Genomic DNA, 23,734 nt, shown 5'->3' on the forward strand with positions numbered 1-23,734 from the left:
ATTAAAAACTAACTACAATTAGGATTGAACAAAAATTGTGTTGTGGTTATGAGAAAAACGAATACTTGGTTTTCAGCCCTTACATTGAACAGACAATGCTAGTCAACACTTTTTAAGTGTGGGCTCGTCAAGCTCTGCCATCCCAGCCCCCCAGCCTCATGTGTGTAGCACATATGTGTTTAAAGACATGTATTGTACTGGCAGTAAAATAGTCTGAGGATAAAAAAAACCAATGAAATTTGATGCATCTCTACATATAAACATCACTGTAGTGGTACATTTTCCCTTGCACTATGCTCAGACAGATCTTGCCTTTGACATTACATCACAATAGCCTCCTTTGCATGCCCACGTCAGATTTGCAGTTTTCCTCCATTTTACCTTCTCTTTTGATTCCGGTATTTTACACACGTGTTTAAGTAGATGAACATTGAAAATCACAACTGCATTGAGCCAAAGCATTTCAAAACCACTACTTTCCAGTTTATTATAACCAAGCTTGATGTGGTACTGTACCTGGAACACACTGAATTAGATTGGCGATCATGGCACTGAAATGAGCTCGAATATCCTTCAAAATTTCAACCTCTTTGTCATTCTCTGCCTCCAGCAGCATCCGAGTCAAATCCACATACTCTAGGAACAGGGCCCCGAGTGCCAAGGTGTCTCGCTCCAAAGCTCCGTTTGTACTAGAACAAGAAGAGTTTGCCAATCAATGAAGAAAACTTAAACATTGGTAATCCACAAATTTGGCTAAAGAAATACTATATAGACTTACCTGTCACTGATTACGCCTGCGTCAGCAAGTAATTCAAAGATCCGCAACAACTGCAGCCTCAGCAGATCCCGGCGCTCTCTGCGCTTCTTGTTCTAGGTTGAACAATATGATCACAGTATCAATTTGCTGGTTAATTTTGCGCTTTTGTGCTTTTTATGAAGTACTGGTCATGTGCAAAGGTAAGATTTTATAGTGCTTCAGAACACAACCTATAAACGTTCATATGCATTACAGTATAAAACATAATTCAAACTATAACACTATTCAATAATTCACTACCTCCCACAGGCGCAAAACTTTAAAAGTTAGGAGTTTTTGTAGAATACAAACTTGTTACATTCAAGTCAGTTGATGACTCTAAGCAGAGCTCCCCTCTTCCAACTGGCATGAGGGTCATAATCTCAATATGCCGCAAAAATACATCTCCGAATTGAGTGCAGCCCTAGGCGTTGGTGTGATATCCAGAGATGAAGGGTTCTTGCAAGTACAGTGTTTCAGGGCCATGCGATTCCTGTTGAGTCAATAACTTGACCTGCTTACTCCATCTGCGCATTGCACTGCTTTACAAATTTCCTTAACGCAAAATGTACATCAAAGATTCTAGCTGCAAAAAGACAGTACAAGATAAACTCTTCTCCCATTTTCCCTGCTGCTGAGGGTTTAGATAGGTGGTTTGAAATATGTGTGCCTTAGAGGTTTTGGAATTGACCCAAAAACATGACAGGTTACCCCGGGCAGAATGGATTGTCTCCGGAGATAGGACAGGGAACAATCCAAGGATGTCGGCTAGATGCATATAATTAGAATCCAGACACAATCGCATGTCTGGTAACACGAGAAAAAGACAAAAGAACAAAGTATGGTAATCAAATGGGAGGGAGCACTGTGCGGTTAGCACAAGAACCCTCACTCACCAGAAGGTGACATGCTTCATCGTAGGGTTCCCTCCTCTCAGAAGGACCGGAAGTCACCAAGTGTGTGCTATAGCACCCCAACAAAAAGAAGGAGAAGCAGAGATGTTTTGTTCAAGATGATGAGTGAGTGGTAATTCTGAGTGAGGGGTAAACGGGTAAAGTGCTGATAAAACGATCCCTTGATGGTCTGAAATTATTTTATCTTGCCAGGGGGTTGGTACAAATGTGAAAGGACTTTGAATTGTGTTTCTCCGATTGTTCCAGTGGGGTTGCTATTCAGGCCTTATGCCATCTTTCAAAGTGTGTAAATGGTCTTATGGCACACTGCCTAGCCAATGATTCTAGAACCCAGTGTTGAAACTGAGCATAGTTGTATCTGTTTGACTCAGACGGATTTTATTGGCCCCTTACATCTTCAAATGGTTTAATTTGTCAAGTGTTTTAGAATGACCCTATCATGACATCTATTTTTTCTCCAGTTCTGCTGCCCGACTGAAATCGGAATTAAAGCAGATAGGCATCAATGGCGACAAATATGATGAAAATCCATAACAGATCCCTTGGTCCTAGACTGCTAAGGTATCTCTTGATACCGGAGAGGAGTATAAACCCCGAATCCATTGTGTACGTCATAGCCGCTGCATCAACCAGAATGGCAGCCGCAATGTGATAATCAATGCAAAATAACTGCCTAGTCGTCTATATGTTTCTCCAGTTAACAAGGTACGACTCTGTAATATAACAAAATATGTGATATGGCAAAGCCTCCCTGATGTACCAAACAATTGGGAGTCTTACACTCTATTGTGGGGCTTTCTCCATTCAGGAAAAGTGGTTTATTGTGGACTGTAATTGGCTAAAGATTGTGGAGGGTATCACTAATGGAATAGTTTGAAAGAAGTATTATATCCATGGCAAAATGTTTATTTTTATGCAGCTGCCCTCCTGCGCCATGAGAAATATTTGCTATGCCATGATTGGAGTTCTTTTTTCACCTTTGATAGTAGGTGAGCATAGTTTACATTCACCGTGAAAGGTATACAATAGCCTAATGGAATGCCCAGGTACATCACTGATCTAGCGTTCCAGTCCGATGGAACCAGCTGTATGAATTATGAATAAGGATTTTGTATTTAATTACAGCTATAGCCTTGAAACACAGTATGGGGTGGATATTCCAAGGTTTATGAGTGCTTCCAATTAAGCTATGTTATCACCATTAAAATAGGAGAAGCACATATTAGCAGAGGATTACGATTTATCTTTTAATACTTTTAGTGATGGGTCAATTGCTCTACCTCCAAGAAACTTTAAATCTGCCATTATCTCGCATAGTATGGTCGTCAAAATGCTTATGATGACTGTAGAATCTAAATTCAAGAGGGATGTGGGCCTGCAAAGAAGACACAAATGCAGATCTTCAACTGGATTGGAAAAAATTACACAATCACTGCTTCCATCATTGATGGCGTCACTGTTTCTGTAGCTCTAAAGCTCCTTAAAGAGTCTAGTCAAAATAGGGTCTAAAGTGTGACCAAAGGTTTTTATAAAAAGATGATGTAAAGCCATCCGGCCCTGTTACCCTCCCTGTTTTCAATCTAGATTTCACTTCTTCCAGTTGTATAGATTCATGGCGGGTGGCAACATGGTCTCTGTTTTAGATTGGCCTCAATATGCTGCTCTACTTAGGATGGTATTATATCTTCTTTAGTATATACAAGTTCTGATAAAAGGCAAAACCTAGCATCTGTCTCCAGTTACTAGGTCACAGTTTGGAAAGCATAGAGAGGGCGCTCTCTCTTCCATTATTAAGGACTTTATTTGTGAGACTAGTAGTCTGCCTGCTTTATTATTCAATGAGTAGTACTTTTGATTTGTACGTAGGAGCATATGTTCCCTCTTGTCAAATCGAAAGCCTTAAATTGGCACCTGGGATAGTATTGTAAGCCATATTTTATGGGATAGTGTCTTTTTAATTTAGGTTTCTATGATGCTAGGTTGAGTTTCTAGAACTTCTCTTTTGTCATAACGGATTCTTTTAACGTGGGATGCTTTTGAAATAAAACACCTCTATGCACTGCCTTCAATGCATCCCAAGCAATTGGAACTGAAAGCTCCATATTGTCAATTTGTCCAGGCAGTATTTGATGGTCTTCCCCACCTGCTTTCAATGATACGCTCTTGGAGGAGGAATCCATTCACTCCCCAGACATGGTCCTTGTGTGGGGGCTTTGGGGTCCGTCAATGAAGTGAGGCAGGGTGTGATCCGACAATCAAACAGGTCCTAAGCCAACCGCTGTGACCTTGTTAACAAATCTGTTTAGAACAGGTCAGTTCTGTGATGTCAATAATGGTGTAAGCTGATTTGATGTAGCAGGTTTACCATGTTCCTGGCAGGAAGTGAATCATAAGCATAGTTAATGATATCATCATTCGAACCCAGTACCTTGGCACCTCTTTGTTTTTAGAAAAAAGGACACTTATAGAGGGAAGCACATTTTAAACCTACATTCAATGGGCAACAAGACCTGTATATGTGTTGGTTCAATGTGGAGAAAAGACATTTTTACCACCTCTAATCAAACAAACACAAGTTCCCTTTCTAGTTGCCCACTGAATGTAGGTTTAAAATGTGCTTATATATATATATATATATATATATATATATATATATATATATATATACATATACATATATATATATATATATATATATATATATATATGTGTGTGTGTGTGTGTGTGTGTGTGTGTTCAATGCGAAAAAAGTACAATTTACACACACACACACACATGTATACATATACATATATATACATACGGTGTCTAAATTGCATTGATCAAGTAACTCCTCATCCTACTATTGTTTGCAAGGACCTACATTACCACAGTTTTCATGCAGATGACTACCCAAGTGTATTCCATTGAAACTTTTTTTTCTCATATAAATATATATATATATATATATATATATATATATTAGAAAAAAATTGGCTTGAATGGAATACATTAGAAAAATAGGTTCAGATGGAATACACTTGGGTAGTCATCTGCATGAAAACTGTGTGTAATGTAGGTCCTTGCAATCAAAAGTAAGATGATGAGTTACTTGATCAATGCAATTTATACACAGTTTATGAAGTCATAGGATGAATGTTGCTAGTCATGCTTAAGTGGCCGCAGCACACAACAAGTTTCAGAATTCATGCTAGACATTTTCGATTCAAACCAGCCTTTTGTGGGCAAAAATACGGAAGAAAATAAAATATGCAAAATACACAAAATCCAATATATAGGCAAATCATTCTCAAGAAGAAAAAGTCACTGGACCCTAGGTGTGATCTCCTTTTTGAAAAAGTTTTGGATATCAGTAGACAAGCAATATAACAGGGTCTATTGAAATGGCTCGATTTCAATTATCCAAATGGATTAAGGGGCACATGCATCAACCAAAATACCGGTTGCAAACGGGCCAATTCACAGAATCAGCCCCTTTGCGACTGGTATTTTGGCATTTGGGATGCATCAACCCAAATTCGCAAATTAGGTAATCGCAGAATTTGCGATTACCTAAGTTGGGAATGCATTTGGGCAATCGCAAATTGTGATTCCCTAATTGGAATGTAACCAGCCTTTCTTAAATGCGACTTCGCATTTAGGAAACACTAATTACCATCAACTTACAGTTGATGGTAATTTGCAAAAAAATTGAAAAATGCACAAAAAAGCATTTTTCAAAGTGCCATGTGGCGCACCCACATGCTCTTGGGGCATGTGTGTGCGCCACATGTGCGCACATGACAATTTTGGGGTGCATCAGGGTGGCCTTTTTGTCCCCTTGCACCCTTGAAATTGCATGCGCAATATGCGAGTACCTATTTGGTACTCGCAAATTGCGAATGCAATTCCCATTCATTCCTATAGGCCTCTAGTCGCAGAGGAATGAATGAGAGGCTATTCTTTAATTGCAAATTGCAATTTGCTATTCGCAATTAAGGAATATGTAGCAATCGCTAATATGTCAGCGAAACCTACATGCATAGGCAATTGCGATTCTATAGTTGCGATTCCTTAATAATCGCAATTAAGAAATCGCAATTGCCTACCTTGATGAATGTCCCTAAAAGAATTGCAAGAGCATAATGAAGGACACGAAAGTGGCTGCAAGCTACATGGGCCCATGAAGTAAATTGCACTGGGTTGTATAACAAACTGACACACTATTCCTGTATGAGCAAGGCACACGCGCAGATAGGTGTGGTAAGTGCAGATGGGGACCATGCAAAAAAATCATATACTTATTACACTGAAGTAATTAAAAGTTAATGTTTTAGTGTAGAGGGACAGGCAGCATTTTGAGGAGGGATAAGGGAAACCCTGCTGGTTAGTCCAGTAAGTCACTGCACCTGCCTTCTCTTCCGTGGAAGAAATAGAGGTGTGTCACAGACTGTGCACCATTTCAAATATGTGCCTTGCAAAGGCCTGAGAAGGTGTAAAGCTATTCCCTCATTTGCATGGGGCAACAACCCATGACAAAGAATGTAGATCTCCTTTAGATTGTGCGGGCACTAAACATGCCCCTATGTAATCCAGAATACAGATGGGCCACAAATGCATCTGCAGCCCAGTCTGTAATACCAAAGTGCCCTGGCAAAAAACAGACACATATGCCCATTCTGCACCCAGACACTCTCAGTAATATCCTCGGGAATAAAAGAAAATCCATGCTTATACAATTCTGATGAGCGTTGTGCCAGAAGCTGTTCATTAATGAATAATATCCGACCATACATGCACCCTACATGGACCTTATCATGCCCTGTACTCAATTGCAGTTCCTTAGCTTCTTCCATATGTCATTTAGCAAGATAAAAACATAGGAAATTAGACTTACTCAACAATCATTCACTTGTGTACCACACATTCGAACAAAATGACACCACCATTAGATATTTTGCAGAATTTGTGCATTGAATTTACAGGGATGACAGATGAAATTCTCAAATACACATGAACATCCTAGGTGCATACTTTCTTTTTGTCTCGTCCTAACCTTACACTACACTTACACAATCAAATAAATCTAGTACAAGCCACCTCAGCAGAGGTGTTTTATGGAAGCCGTTACAGGAAAAAGGTGTGGAATTAAATTGTGGTAGTTCCAACTTCATTTTTATTTAACAATTATTTTTATTGGGTTTTCAACAATACAACAATAGACACATTGACTGATCAAGATTTAGAAAGTGTCCGCATGAATGTCCCAGAGACAACTGTTTTGAGTTAAGGGTTGAGAAGTCCAGGACATGAGTGCCGGTGTGCGACAGGTAATTGGGATGTCGCCTATAATACCAGATTCATCACCTGCTCAATGTCCGAGTAGCATGGCATAGTACAGAGTGGAGATGGACGACAAGAGCCAAGACTTCAGGCAACCCTACATCCTCTGCTCGAAAGAGCCACATACGAGATAACAGGCCAACAGAACAGCTTTCATGCAGGTCAATGCATCTTTTATGATTTGAATAGCACAAGCAGAGGTGACCAACTTCTGAAATAAGGGAGCTTTTTGAAAAACTCTGAGGGCAACTCGGGAATATACATGTTCGAAAAAGAAGGCATCGCAAGTCCTATGTTTGGGCTTTCCCCAGCATGAAGGGTGATTTCTGTATGGCATCCCGTTAAGAGATCTGGATTATCATTTGGGCGATTGCTCCCAGATTGCTTTAAATAATAGAACATTGCCAGAAGGTCATGAGTCAATCCATTGAATATTTGTAACCTAATTAGGCCACTTTGATGGTTTTAATAAGATTCTTCATTCAATGTATTGTACATGATCAAACTGTCAAACTTTGGAAGAATATGTATCGAATAAGTCCTGAGGAAGCTGGTTTTAGACTCTGTACCCACCGAGCAGGTCAACAAAGTACTGTTAGATGATCCATTTTCACTGATCAAATTGTACATAAAGAATTTTGTCATACTTGCATAGTGACGTAAGATAATGGACGTGCATCTGAAAGCTAATTTTGCAGCTAATTTCTATTTCTTCCTTTTTATTTACATTTTGTCTTTTTGCTAGTGATTAGAATTATGGTAAAAACAAGGAATTGATGATATTATTGTAATACATTTTTGTGATGAAATTATGAGAGGTTGGGGTACAGTGCTTCACAGTGGTTAAACTATATGTTATATCTGAGTATATGACTTTACATGTCTTGTGTGACTGAAGAGTTTGAATAGAATTACCTTGGGAAAGTTGTTTTGACCTATTAAAATTTGTCTTTTCAAACATTTGCATAAAAAAAACACAGACACCCAACAATAACCCACCTCTGGTCTGCGTTCCAAGGCCTCCTTCATCAATGGGTGAAGCTCCTCTACTAGTTCCCTGAAATGAGAAGACGTGTTATTGATGATGAAATCATCATTATAATGTAACACTTTTTAGGATACCTTCTAATGTCAATCAAAAGAGGTAAGTGGCAATGCAAGTAGCACAAACGTCTGAGACATGAATGGGTATGAACTGAGATCTTAGGTATGAAAAATGTATTAACTCCTTTCCTGTGCAGAAAATAAAGAAATTCAGTGGTCCCACGTGTTGTAAATACCTCACGCCTATTCAGACTAAATTGTGATGAGGGCCCATGAAGGTATGAATACTCCAGATGCAATCAGTAAAGAGTGTGAGAGCTTAAGGACGCCAGGATCCGGCAGCAGACTGAGCCTCACAGATACAATGGGAGTGTCCTGTACCTCTCAGAGCTCTGTAGTCTGACCTGAACTAGGTGAGGATGTGCTAGTGCAACACACATTTACAATAGGCTTCCAATGGATCAAGATGCAAAACATTTAATACCTAACAGGCAGAATATGTCTGACCCCACGGGGTGTATCCACTTCAAATCAGCCCTGAAAGTGAACTTCCCTAGTGGAAGCAAGGATAAAGGTGACATTCTTAGCATCTTATTTAATGACTTATTTAGCAAACAATCAAGGTACCTGCGGAAACTAGTCCCTACTACAGGCCCAACTCAGTGGCGTAAATAAACTTGAGGGCCCCCCCTGCAAATTACATAGAGGGGACCCCCGTGCTCCGGACACAGTAAGGCTCTCTCAGGCCAGGGGCTAATGTGCAGTCCCAAAGGAGCTCGGGCCCCCCTGCACAGTGGGGGCTTTTGGTACACCCAAATAGCACCTATACCATATAACCGCTTACTTGACCACATGATGAGTGCTGAAGTGAAAGAAAAACTGGAACCGAATCATGGTGGTCTACGGCCCCAGCCAGTGGAATATACTGAAGTAAATGAGCTCCAGTTAAAATAAAAACCTGAATTGTTTCATCTCATCTACAACTGTATCCTATGAAAAGTATCACTTACAAATAAATAATATCTGAGTATTCTTCCGCAATCAAACACCAACTTTGCCAACTCACAGTGTACATATGCTGGCACACCAACAGTACTTAGAAGCTACCATAAATTGGCACAGAACATTTCATATAAGTACTTCATAAAACAATTGTATGTGGGTGTTTATTAAATGGTATGGTTGGTATAATTCATGGGAGACTACAATCCCAGCATAAAAGCCCATCTCTAATTTCCTTACTACAGAAGACTTGTAACGTCTCTAGTCCCCTGTAATAAAGAACTGACGTAGCTACTGAGCTGTAATAAGTTATTACAGTTAAGGTCGGATACCACAATACCTCTTGACACAGTCAGCAGCGAGAGTGAAAGGTAGGTCACAGAGCATAGTTTCAGCCACACTTTAAACAAGGAAACCAGGAGTTGCCTGACTTATAAAGGAACTTGTCCTTTGGTCTTGTTCCTCTATGGGTAACTACTCAGCATCGTGCAATATCCTTATAATGTTCAGCAGAGGATATTTTATCCAGTATATAATAATCTGTTTTCATATTATTTGGAGAGGAGAGCAAGGTCTGCTAATTGCTACATACAGTATTTAAATAGAGCCTAAGTTACACATTTATGAACCCATACTTGAGTCCTGTACCCAATGTAATACCCCAATTGCTCATCCCTTTTCCATTTGCCTTAACCCTAAAATCCATGCAGAGCACAAAAAGCTATGATGTTGATGTTGCCATGAAGTCACAGGTTATTGGTGGTAGGGCTCTGCACAAGGATGCTCAAGCACATCTCCTTACTTTTTGGAACTAGTGAAAGGCACATCTTCTGGTGTACCAGACATATAAAGGACTATACAATAAATACTTTTAACTGGGGGTCACAAAACACACCGTATGCAACCGTTACAAAATAATAAGGATAGGCTAATCTTTGAAAAAATATTCACTAAATTACCACAGAAATTTACTAATTGCAATGGAGACCACTAATTTGTGCCTAGCATCTTTCCACCCTCTACAAAGTCAAAGTACAAACAATGATTAGTGTAATCATCACACCAAATGGAGCTAAGACAGACTAGGATTTCACTTTCCAAATAGTACCTGAAAACAAGTGAATTTGTTCTTCCAAATCCTAGCACCAATGATTCTGTGATTTCTATGCTCTCAAGTCTCATTAAAGGCACAAGCTGCTTCAGAAGGACTCCAATCGAGGGGGTTCCTATCACCTGCAAAACAATTTTAAAATAATTGAAAACAAAGGGGAGGCCAAAGCCCATTTAAGTTCGTCCTCCAAAGATGTCCTGGAAAACATCTGAGTAATGGGTTATTTAGTTAAAACAAATCATCTGTAACCCCCTCTCATAAGTTCGCTAAGCAGTAACACACACTCATCGTATCATGTGCATATCTTTAAATGTTTCATCGACTTTTATTTTAAGTACATTAGGTACATTTAGTGTAAGTGGAAGATGCTGTGTCAAAGTGTCATGCCTTCGTGAGTCAACATGACGAATGCATATTGAGCAGGTTTACTCACACATAAGAGGTGTCACATTGTTCCTATCCTCTTGTGTGGTACTGATGGCACAGCCAAATGAGAATTGTTTAGGATTTAACATGAAACATATTGATGATATAGTGAGAAAGGTGGGGGCACATAAAAGGTTTGTCACAAAAATATCAAATTAGGCACTCTTGTCAACCTCAAAATGACTCTAAATGTAAGCCTTTGGCACTGTCACTCATGTAACTTAATTGAACCTTTAGAAATCGTTATGAATGATATAACAGTTGCCATCAAAGGTGGCACTGAAGTGGCCATCCTTAGAGAAAATACACTTCCCTCCATCCAACAGCTAACAAGTACAAACAACATGATTTCCAGAATATTTACTGTATGATAAATCTCTGCTTGGGTTTAGAGACCTATTGTGAACATTCACCAGAAGTCTTTTTTAACTACTGATGGCACCAGGTTTCACCTTTAGAATAATTTACCTCAACCCTTCATAAGCCTGTTTTCGAATTCCTATAGTATAGCACATGCACAATAACCTGTTTCCCATTGGGACTACAAACAACCTGGCAGCCTTCAGCAATAAAAACCTAGTTTTGCGAAAACGCTTCAATGCTATCACTTAAAATACCTTAGCCTACATTCTAACATAGCAGATCATATTAAAAGAGAATTTAAGAAGACAAATGTCATCTACATCTTATGCAAAAGAACAAGCGTATTTGTAGCTATAATATATTTTTTTTAAACAAAGAAAATATTCATACCTTGTTATCATAGCTAATGGAGCCATCCGGCGTGGTAGCCATTATCTCTGGTGTGGAAGCTCGCAAGTGTCCTGGGCTCATAATGCTGGGTCTTGCCACCCCAAAGCACAGAATTAGGTAATTCCTCCATAGAGTGACATAGTTGTCTCCACCACTCGCTGTGCTGGTTTTCTTAGCATTAACAGGGCTACTGGATGAGTGGAAGAAAAAATTACTGTAATGTGCTTTACCCTTAATCTATGATGGCGATTTGAATGAGAATGCCCAGTACTGAAACAGAAGAATAATATAAAAAGCAATACTTTAAATTACTTTTTTTTAAAATGACTAGTTTTATAAATTCCGAGAATTAAGTGTATTGATTGTTTGTTTTAAGTGTTGTAGTGCAGATCTATTAATAAAAAGATAGGTATTCAATAGAGGGCCCAGTGACGAAGCATGATTTGTTACTATTACAACCCTACAATATATTACTCAATGTGGGATAAAAGGTGCCATAGAACAGAAATGTCCACCAAACCAAGTGTAGAGGTGATTTATGCAGAATATGGATGCATATATATATATATATATATATATAGTTGCGGTAGAACAATGAATATAAAAAGTAGCAACATAGTATTAATGTGAACTGTTTTGTGCTGCAATAGGTTATTTTGCATTTTACTGGAACCAGAGCGGTTAGCTCAAATTTTCGAAAACTGCAATATCTTAGGCAGACATCTATTTTACTGTAGCTTGTAACTATAAAAAGTACAACATTTGGCAAGACGAGCAAACACTGTTTGCAGACCTCTACTGTTTGTAAACATAGACGTTTTATATGTTTCGCTTTAATTGTTTTATGTGGATCAAGGATGTAGGATGGACCCTGCAGAGACTTTCATTGTTGTAAAAACATTTATTCACAGACATTCATCAGACTTATGGTCTAGCCAGGGTGGCCTGAAATTCTGTTTCGAAATGTAACACATAAGCTTCAGGTTTCAAATTTAAAATAATAAACTCTGAGAACCAAGGCTGTATTCTAGCCATGCTTACAGTTGTTACACATTACCTTTCTGTGATATACTTTCATGAGAAAAATGGTTCCCTCATGTGTGGAACGATTTATGAGTAAACACTGCTGCTGCTGGCCAAAGAAATACCTAATCTGATATATAAAAAGTGGCGTAAAGAGGTGGGTCATGGGAGTATATTTAGGAGGAACTAGTTCCTTTTGGAGCGAATTGTCTGTGGGTTGACCTGGGTTTTTTTGCTGTTGAGATGTATCGGGGGAGATGCTTGCTTTGAATAATTACAGAAGCTCTGAGGTCCTGCTTTTGACTGCTGGACTTTGGAAACTTCTGGCCCGGTGTCTCTGCCCTTTAGAGTACTGGACCCTGTGAGTGCTAAAGGGAAGAGCTACAGTGTGTCAGGGATGTGGGGAGGTTTCTGAAAAACAGGCCTTGCCTTGTTTGTAAGATGGGCCGAGCATTTCCTTGAGAGAAAAACTTTCTGAATACATATTGTAAGCTACCAACAGATGATTTTAGCCTGAAGCAACCTTCCATTAATTTCGAGCATACCAGGGCAGTAGATAAATTATTTGGTCTCAGGACACATCATTCTTATCACAAGGTAATAATTACAATTTCTACAGTGTACACCACAAAAGGAAGGCTCTAGGGACTTGCATATTAAGTTTAAGGAACTTGTATTGTACTCAGAGATGAAAACCAAATTCAGACATGCTGGGATTCAAAGTTATCACCAACAGGTCTGTTCGTAGCATGTCAACCCTTTCTGCCACAGTATATTATTGGCAACATATCCAATTATTAAACATGTATATGTATTTTGTACACAATTATGTGATTATGGGCATAGTGCTGGTGGTACAATGGAATTCCTGCTTAGGTGGGTGAGAGGTATGCTGCACCAAAAGTATGGCTGTCTCATATATTGAATCGGGGGAGGACATTTTCATTGCTTGCATTGGGGGTTAAGGCATCCATACAACATCACATTTGAAGACACTTTAGTCAAAAGAGATTTAGATGATCAAGCTGGTTAGAGAATTTGGGTTGAATTATTTAACTTACTTCTTGACCAACTTTCAATTTCACTAATGTGCCTGGTATAATTAATGCTTATAAGGATGGCTACAGTGAATTCATCAAAAGAGATGCGATATCTACATCGCCACTGAGGAAGAGTGGGAACACAAAGAGAATAATTTTGTTTTCTGGGCAGGTTACAAAATGCAGATAAATAAAACTCTACTATATCTTTCTGTTGACTACAAGTACAGTACACTTTCGACCTTTTTGAGCCAAGCCCGAGACAGGCATCATTGTCAAATCAACTTGATCCAGCATTTAAAAGAAATGATTTATTTTACAGCAACATTTATGTTCATTAATAACATAAAAACTATTCTATTTGAAAGTATTTTTGTTTTGAAAGATATATTTAATTTCTGCGGTAACCTCTAGAAACCCATTTGAAAGATCATGGGTAATAAAATAATTGTATTTTAGGAACCAGTCTTAAAAGTTGAGGGGCAGGAAATACCGAGAATTCCCAATTAGTTGTACATTGCTTGTGCTCAAAATATTTGTATAATATTAATATAAAATCAATTTAAAATTTTGGAATTGAGGTTGAACACGCAAGGACTCACTGGAATGTGAAATGTATTTATAGATAGCAGGCTATATGTAGATACGGTGCAGAAAAATGGAAAGATTGTGAAATCAACAAACACATTTGAGGAGGGTATAACCTTTAGTCAGTTGATAAAAATGGGGCACTTACTTTGGATCCACAAGTGGCATCAATAGCTGTAATCTTGTGAATGCGTATGGCCAGGCATAACTGAGAGCTGTTGGGCAGTGTTTTGGTAAATTTTCCTGGCGAAGAAAACTGAAGAGGCAAAGGATCCATGGGTCTTTAACAGACTGTGCAAATATCCACACATGGGAAGGGCTTTTGACATCATAATGGCTGTTCACCAGGACGGCATTCCATTCTACAAGCCACTGCAAATCCACATTGTGAGTGAAAGGTAAGGTTGCCTGTGAAGAAACCATAAACAGAGTTTCATCACCTTAACAAATTGAACATAAGTGGCAAAGAGACCATAACAGCCTAGCAGTTATTAAAAAATGGTGCTCACATAATTTGTGGGTAAATACCATTTTATTTAATGGCACTAGTTGTAAAAATTCAGAAAATGTGTGTTGCATCACTGGATACCATCGTATTTTATTGCAGTTATGATTTTTACATTTTATATAGCATTTATTGGAGATTTCCTAAAAATATTGTTATTTATTTTCCCACTAGCTTTTGCCAAAGCAACATGTATTTTCTGACAAACAAGGAGAACTGTAGACTTATCGTCTGGTACCGACAAAGGCCAATAAATACGGAAATCATTCTTCTTACAAATGCAGGTCACTCACTTCTTGTATTTTGGACTCCCCTTCAGCACTCTAGGAGTCCCTCATTTAACAGAGCAGTGTTTCCTGTTTCACTGCAGAACTGAATTTTCCTGCAGTTTTTTTAGTGCCGGCACTACACCAGGAGAAGAACACTATGCAAACAAGAATGCCAAGTGGTAATATACTGAACAACTACTACAAGATCCCACATGGAACTGGAAGTCATCCTTTACCATCAATTGAGATCTGTATCTAAAAGCATAAAACAATATGCAGCAACATAGGAAAAGCATTTTAACATGAAATAATGCAAATAAACCAAATACAGCTATACTCCACATGGAAGACAAAGAGGAATCTGCATTAAGGACCTGAGGAAGGAAAATCCACCCTTGAGACATGGAGTCTTCTAGCTTCATTTACAGCCGTTTAAGAAGGTACTTTCACACTGAGATAAATAGCAGAGTACGTTCTACTTAAGGGGTGGCACCATCTTTCCAAAGACTCTTTTAGATATGTGAACCATCTTCTGTTCTATTTAAGATTATCAAACATTAACTCTGTACTGGGTATTTGGTGAGGTATATTACCAATGAAAATTAAAACAAAACTACTTACTGAATCGGAAACAGCAACATGTGCAAAACTTTCGAGGACAGAAGAGCTAAGCTGATCCAAGACATCAATCATAGGCCGGTCATCATCCTGGATATAGGAAGGTCAAGCCAGTCAGTGCTTCTCACAGCAGAACAATCAGTTCTTTTTTATATTGCTATATCATTCATATTTTCCTAGGATACAGTCCTTTCTTTGACACCTGAAAGACTTGCTCCTTACCACTAGCATTCAAATGACATCTATGGACAACGTCACTCGCTTATAACATTAAACATCATCCTTTACTTTTCAGAATCTGTTTCTGTTATTTTATTGTCTTTTTTCTATTTCTATAATACATGAAGGGTTGCACAGAGGCGGATATGCTTGTGCCATGCCTAACCCTCTCATTTTCTTACTCTCTTGGCATTGAGAAAGGGGAATAAGAGCCAACAAGAGAGATGCTTTTCTAAACAGTGGGGCCCTATTCAAGAACCAGATCATCCCCCAGAATAGTAGGGGAGGAGATTTTGCCTCCATCCAAGCATACTTTTCCATTTATTTTCTCTTCACAAACATTTCTAAAAGCATACCCGCAAAGCAATGAAAGGTGCAGGTTTCTAGGCACACTTCTGGGAATACCATGTGACCGTCCTGTGAAGGCTCATATTCCCCTGGGCAGAGTTCTCCATAGCAGAAAACTCTGTGAAGAGGGAATGGACCTTTTGCACAAATGCAGTTTTTATTTTATGGGGGAAACATTTTTCCCAGTAGAGAAAGCTCTTTCCCTACAACAACTGTAAATAAGGACCAATCTAATACCCTTCCTACATGGTTGCAGTAAATATTTAAACCAGTCCAGGGTAGGAAGGGGTCAGATTCAAGTTTGAGAATATCCTGAAATGTACATCTTTTTGGGTGTTCCCAAACTTCCAAAGCAAACCACACCTTTGAATACCACTTTTCCCTCTTGAGTGAGATTTAGTACTACAGATTTCTGTTGACTAGTGGGGATGAATTCTGCCACAGTAAGTGCACTTACTCCTGCCAAGAACCCCCTAGTGAATTCCTGGTGGTCATAAAAGGTAAATCTGGTTGCAAACATATGCTCATCATCAAATGTACATTTGTGTGGAAGGCTTCTTATGGTCATAAACTTGCAATCAATGTTTTAGACGAGTTTGTGGGGCATGTAGTCATCTTTATCATTTTTGGTCAAATTCAGTATTTAGCACAGGTTCAAAATCAGGTAAAGACAGTTACTTGAAAACGTTTTCATTGTGGCAGAGGTGTTGCTGGGCAAATTAGTCACAGCTAGAAAGAAAAGTCACAATATTATGAATGGCACTGCTAGGGCAGGCCTGATATAACACAATGCTATGCTCTGAATGCCACAGAACAATTGAGGTGTTGTCCTATGAAATGCTGCATAAAAACTCAGTGTAGATCTGGCTATATTGTTGTAAAATAAAAAGAAAAGGCTTACCTCTGCCTGCCCCAGTGCAATAAATAAGAAACGAATTTCCTTGAGAATCAATACAGCTAATTTACGTGTAGCAACCTGAAAACTACACAGCAACAGTAGTGCAAAACCTTCCACCGCGTGCAACACACTGGAATAAGGGCTTCTTTCAGATTGTGTTCTGTGACTGGATCCATTTGGTATCAGCTGTAAAGTAAACCAGAAATATTTCATCAGCTAAGGAAGAGGTGCAGAAAAGAATATGGATCAAAAAAATATGGAAATCTTCCAACACAGCTAGCTTTCAAGAGAATGAGAGCTAACAACTGAGTACTCTTCCTGAATTCCGCTCTTCTGCATCCTGCTAGCCACTGATTAAAACTAGCTTCTGGTGAAAATGTTAAGCACATGTGTTACTCTTACCACAAATGCACCACCATGTCTTCTATTACATCAGATTCATTCCGCCCAGCATATCCCCACCAGATAGCTCAGCTTTCATAAAAGTGTTAAATACTCCTTGCAATATAAATATGTTTTTTTCACATGAAACTCACCACCCTAAAAAAAATATTATTTTTAATGTTATATATTAAACTTACCTTCACATATTATATTGTCTAAGATGTTCTCTGAATGTGATAAAAAGTGATTAATTTGAAAGTGGTATTTTGCTATTGCACATACAATTTATTACAGATGTAAATAAATTCCAGTTAAAGTACCTCACAACTGAGAGTGCCCGAGTCTATCGTGACAATTTTGCCAGTGCTGCGCCAATGAATCAACATTTAGACATGTCCAAGCTCATCTTTGCACCAATCTATGAAACACTGAGCTGCCTAAAAAAAGACTTCAGATTTCTCTTCCAACACAGTGAAACACTAGGGTAAAAGTGACTGATAGGGTTATTAAACAGGTAACCAACGGGCAAGCAATAACTTGTTCAATTAACGATAATCTTATTTAGTTCTAAAGCAAATGCTTCAAAACGTTACATAGAAGCTCGCATGGAGAACTATGTTTGCATGGTTGGAGAGTGGAGACGTACCTCTGAGGTTCTGAGCTTAGTTTGATCATAGGCTACTCCGGGGGTCTGAACTACAAGTTTCCATTGAGTGAGCAACTGCAGGAGCAACTTCAGTGATGTATCAAGAAGCGTCTGGTGCATATCCGTGACTTCACGCAACAGGAAGTTCGTAAAACCGAACAACACATCTTCTCGCCAGTCGACAAAGTCAACAAGCAGTCCCTGAAGAGAATTCTGAGCGATATGTCGGAGTTCATCATCCATGTGGATAGACAGCCTGTAGAAACACAAACAAAATAAAATATACAAAAAGATTATTGCAGGCATTTTGTGCATGTTACTTTTAAAGGGGGTGTAAATCATGGTATCTACATATACATACTCGCTAGCGCCGGGACACCTCCCCAGAGGTAGCTGTTCGCGCTCAACAAGTTTCTGTATTATTATTATTATTATTATTATTATTATTTACATATGGTATTAGAGCAATTACAAGCAATTCACTTTTCCATTACATTTTTATGGTTCAACCTCAATGAGCGAAGTTGTCCTCCCCAGCCCTGAAAGGCAATGTTTGCTTCAAGAAACATATCATGTAATGTATTTAGGTAAAATAGAAACAGTAAACTTTTCAAACACAAAAATCTTTCAAGATACTCTCAACAACCAGTTTGTGTGGAAAGAGTAGGATATTTGTTACAAAAATGATGCTGAGATGTTTGGCAAGAAAATTCATCTGCTCGGCTCCCTTGCTGGACGAGGGAATTCAGACTTTTGGGGAAATGCAAACGCTACAGGGATGGGCAGGTGTGTGGGGGTAGTTTAGGTGCAAGATGTGGGGGAAGCATCATATGAAAACTGTCATTTAGCATTGTGCGGTTTCGGGCTACGGGGACATTAGAGGCTTAAAGTGAGGATGCATTTATACAACAGTATGTTCCGCTGTCAACGTACATGTCTGTGTTGAACTCAACAAAATAAAATATAAAACAAAAGAAAATTCCTCTGCTCAAAAAAAAAAAAAGTAGAATGACCTTTTTTTATAAAAGCAATGATTGTTTGGGTAAAAATACCCCAGTCGTTTATAGCTTAAGGTGGAGAAACGAGGAAGCAGAAATACAGGGTAGCTCCATAGTAAACCATGATTAGGCTGAATCATGAAATTAAGTAAAATTGCATTTAGCTTGTTGCTTACCACTGTGCATCCAGTCAACTGCTATTAGTAACCTCTTAACTGTTTTTTTTGAAGTTTTATGTTTTCCCAGAAAATAAATAAAACAGTCCATGCATGAGATAATACAGATACATTTTGATTTGAAAACCATAATAATTCACAAGTTATGTTTAAAGTAATGCGCCGGCTAAAGACCGAAAGTAAGATGCCACTCATGACAGCCACAGATGACATTGTAAATGGCCTTTTGCTTAAGGTGATAGATCTTCTTGTAAGTCATGTGCCCTCTTCACATGCAATAAAAGTAAAGTTAATTTAACTCTGCACATGTGCAAGTGTACATTTGTCAACATGTTCGGGCATAGTAACAAAGCTACTGAAATATCACTACTTAAGTCTTAAAAGACCTGGTGGAAATGCTCAAATATAACAGTTCCTTCCAGTGTCTTCCTCCTACATATTAATACTGCATGGAAATGCAGTGTGAAAAAATAACCTAAGATTCCAACAGTGATTGGAAGTCTGCTGACAAAAGAAGAAAAGTTTGTTTTCAAGCTGCATTTTTGACTTGCACTCAATTAATCTTTTTTCTGCACATAGAGAAATGTTATATATGATGAGCCTCTTCCCAGGTGTCTTGGTTTGCAGGCTGATGGACTAAATGTGGGACCAACCTCCTTCATATATGTTAAACAGAGTTATAATAAGTATCCAAAATTGCACAAGTCCACATAAATAGAAAACAAGCACTGGCGTTGCCAATAGGTCTCGCAGTAGGAAAGTTGGAGCTATTGGTTTTGTAAATGACAAAGCCCTTTATGTTTTTAAAATGAAAAAAAATAAAAGGCATTGTTATTTGCAATTGTAATGGCTCCAACTTTCCTACTGCGAAACCTATTGGCAACGTGAGTGGTGTTGCGTGTGTGATTGGCGTTGCGTGTGTGAGTGGCGTTGCGTGTGTGAGTGGCGTTGCGTGTGTGAGTGGCGTTGCGTGGATGAGTGGCGTTGCGTGGATGAGTGGCGTTGCGTGGATGAGTGGGGTTGTGTGGATGAGTGGCGTTGCGTGGATGAGTGGCGTTGCGTGGATGAGTGGCGTTGCGTGGATGAGTGGCGTTGCGTGGATGAGTGGCGTTGCGTGGATGAGTGGCGTTGCGTGGATGAGTGGTGCTGCGTGGATGAGTGGTGCTGCGTGGATGAGTGGCGTTGCGTGTGAGTGGGGTTGCGTGTGAGTGGGGTTGCGTGGGTGAGTTGTGTTGCGTGTGTGAGTGGTGTTGCTTGGGTGAGTGGCGTTGCGTGGGTGATAGTGGGCTTGCGTGGGTGTGAGTGGCGTTGCGTGTCTGAAAGACTATTACTGGGTCACTTGCTTCGCCACTCGTTATGATCCCCGCATGTCCGCTTCCCACACTTGCTTAATTTTTATTAATATTGCTGCAAAGGCCCAGGGATAGCACACTGCTACCGGAGTGCTTGCTTCTGTTGCTTTGCACAACATCATGCATACTTGTTTTTAAATTTACTATTCTAGTGAAAGCTGATTGCGGTCTACTTTTAGGGTCTTGTGGCGTGACACTGTAAAGAAAAGTTGCATTTTACTAGCTGATACCTCATGTGATTGCATCTTCACTTGTAAATCCAGTGTATTTCACCAGCGCATTCATACCCTGGATAAAGTGGGATTTGATACTGTACATATTACGGCTGAATCAGGAGCGTGGTGCATCGGCCGGGCCTGATTAGAGGAGACTGCCTGCAAAGTGCCGATAGCTCTCTGCGGCAGACAACATGAGGCCCGGGTGAGGCCTGCAATACGGCTGAATCAGGAGCGTGGTGCATCGGCCGGGCCTGATTAGAGGAGACTGCCTGCAACAGCCACAAGCTGGTGAGAGCGGCTGCTGTATCCTCGGTGTGGTGTGGCTTGGGAGGCGGCGGCTGGGGTCACACACAAACCTGGGAGTGCCGACCCGGCTCTTGGCCTTCACTCTGAGTGCCTGGCTGAGAGGGCGCCCCCTGGTGCGGCACCCCGGAAACTCCACCGGTTTGCTGGCGACTGGGGATGAGATGACTGGCTCGCCCTGGTGATCTGGATCTGCTGCCGCCCTGCATTGGGTGGAACATGCGGAGTGCCGATAGCTCTCTGCGGCAGACAACATGAGGCCCGGGTGAGGCCTGCAATACGGCTGAATCAGGAGCGTGGTGCATCGGCCGGGCCTGATTAGAGGAGACTGCCTGAAAAGTGCTGATAGCTCTCTGCGGCAGACAACATGAGGCCCGGGTGAGGCCTGCAATACGGCTGAATCAGGAGCGTGGTGCATCGGCCGGGCCTGATTAGAGGAGACTGCCTGCAAGAGCCACAAGCTGGTGAGAGCGGCTGCTGAATCCTCCGTGTGGTGTGGGAGGAGTGCTGCTAGGGCAAGGCTGTGTTGTGGGAGGTGTTGTGGGAGGAGTGCTGTTGCGGGGAGAGAGAGGGGAGGTGCTGGTGTGGGAGGGGGGAGGCGCTGGTGTGGGAGGAGTGCTGCTAGGGCAAGGCTGTGTTTGCGGGGAGAGAGAGGGGAGGTGCTGGTGTGGGAGGGGGGAGGTGCTGGTGTGGGAGGAGTGCTGCTACGGCAAGGCTGTGTTTGCGGGGAGAGAGAGGGGAGGTGCTGGTGTGGGAGGGGGGAGTTACTGGTGTGGGAGGAGTGCTGCTAGGGGAGGAGAAGCCTGATGCCGGATGGGGGCGGGAGAGCCTGGGAATGCGAGAGGCTGGGCTTGCATGCGATGCGCGTGCATGTACACGGGAACTGCATGAAAACCGCAGGGCTGAAAGCCCTTTGGTTTCACGATGTTTTCGCCACTTGAATTCTCGCTCCGCTCGATGCGCTGCGCACATCGATAGGTCGCGAGACCTAAAAATACGTCATGTCTTATTCATAGATTGCATTGTTTAAAAGTCGGAAATGTCCTCCATTGCTTAGCGGAAATTTCTCGTCTTTCAGAGATTTGTAAACTTGATGCCAGGAGTACTCATGAAAATCCCAGCTGGTCATAGATCCTTAGAGCACTAAAATAAGTAAGATTTGCACATGAACACTTTCCAGCAGTTGGAAAATTCAGCGTTGGTAAACGTTTTCAAATTTGCATTTGCCCCCGTAAACTTTTTTGGTTCCCCAAATGGAGAATCCACTTCCCTTCTATCTATGGTATAAATAGGAGCGTTAAACGAACGGCACGTAATGATACCTACAGTTAAAGTATGTACAACACAAACATGTTTGTGCATTATTATGAATGGCAAAAAATCTTCATGGGACAGAATCCCTAAAAATTCAGTTGGATGGTCAGTGCCTTACATCGAAACGTCATTTTTCAATTACTTGAAACCCTAAGGAGCAATTTGTATCAATTAAGCACACAAGCTCAACTTGCTAGTGGAAATGACCCTTTGTACAACTTTTTTAATGTTATTAAATCTTGTCCAAGGGCCAGGAGTGGGTGTTCTAGGGTGAGAATGATTGCAACGCTTGATAACATCCATATACTTGTTTCTGGGCACTCACAATGTATTCCACATCCCATTCCCACCCTGAGAATGGGAATTCAGTAAAGTTTTGCAGGAGTACTACCAGGAATCAGACAGGTGTACTCTTGTGATAAAAAACTCCAAACAAAAAACATCCTTGAGCAAAGGTGGGAGCTATGATTTTAGGGGGGTAGGGGGAGGTGTGAGACACGGAAGGGTATTAGTAATTAATGCAGCTCACTTTCCTGCTTTACCTTCTACTACACTCAAGCCTAACTTTTCCACACACTTGAACTCATACCTGCAACAAAACATGACCCAAATAACAGCATAATGTTACTTTCCCCCCTCTGATCTCCTATTCTCAAAATAGGTCATCTCCTTTTTTTAAAATATGCAAGATGGAAGATCTGAAAACATTTTGAAGATAAATTGTAATCTTTGAAGGAAATGCTTGAACATGAGCTCTGAGGGCACAGGATCAGGAGCAACATTAAACATTAAGGACACTTCATTACTTGCTGCATGTTTCCATCTAAATATCAAATGCTGTAAAGAAAACTTATGGCCAAAACAGACGGGTAACAATTAGAAAAAAAAGGTTCACTGACTTGTTCTGGGATTTGATAAGATAATATCTCGTGTTTAGTAAAGCAAACAGAGCAGAAGGCAGGTGACTCGATGATCTCAGTGGAAAATGCAAAAAAACCCACCACAGCATATTTTTAGACCAAGATATGAAGATATGAAGTGTTTAAAAGAGACATCAAACACCCCCTTATCTTATTCCAATCAGTCATTGTATTGTCAATCCACAGCCACCTACTCGGTCATTCTATATATGACATCGCCACACCAAGTGACGCCTGCAGTACTTTTACCACTCCCAGATCCTTCCTCGAAAGGCTTTTAGAAAGCTGTGCTGCACTACAGGAAAGCAGACTATAATAACTAACTAATGTGTGCTAGCAACGCAACTACAGAATTCAATATGAATTTGAAAGAAATTACAGTTACAAACCAAGTGAAAAATCGTGATTATCCCTTCCCAAAAGCTGGCAGGCAATCTTATTTTTCACTAACACAGTTGATTGAATAAAGACGATGCGTGGAATGGAGAGTCATTTTTAGAGTACTGCCACTTCATGTAATCATATGTAGCTGCAGGTTGGTGGATTT

General features: G+C 40.2%; 1 protein-coding gene across 6 annotated transcripts in view; it reads right to left on the bottom strand.

The window, feature by feature from the left end:
* The window catches only part of FRY (FRY microtubule binding protein), a 674,187-nt gene that overhangs the window by 217,812 nt on the left and 432,641 nt on the right, over positions 1 to 23,734 (bottom strand). For all 6 annotated transcript variants that reach the window (XM_086935130.1, XM_086935129.1, XM_086935133.1 and 3 more), the window contains exons 18-26: positions 17,907 to 18,162; positions 16,880 to 17,062; positions 15,415 to 15,501; positions 14,168 to 14,427; positions 11,369 to 11,558; positions 10,187 to 10,311; positions 8,032 to 8,089; positions 779 to 870; positions 517 to 689 (exon numbers count right to left, since the gene is read on the bottom strand). In XM_086935130.1, the coding sequence (XP_086791256.1) occupies positions 517 to 689; positions 779 to 870; positions 8,032 to 8,089; positions 10,187 to 10,311; positions 11,369 to 11,558; positions 14,168 to 14,427; positions 15,415 to 15,501; positions 16,880 to 17,062; positions 17,907 to 18,162 (1,424 nt within the window). The remainder of the gene's footprint in view (positions 1 to 516; positions 690 to 778; positions 871 to 8,031; positions 8,090 to 10,186; positions 10,312 to 11,368; positions 11,559 to 14,167; positions 14,428 to 15,414; positions 15,502 to 16,879; positions 17,063 to 17,906; positions 18,163 to 23,734) is intronic.

Source organism: Lissotriton vulgaris, chromosome 8 (genome assembly GCF_964263255.1).
Source record: "Lissotriton vulgaris chromosome 8, aLisVul1.2, whole genome shotgun sequence".
Classification (NCBI taxonomy): domain Eukaryota; kingdom Metazoa; phylum Chordata; class Amphibia; order Caudata; family Salamandridae; genus Lissotriton; species Lissotriton vulgaris.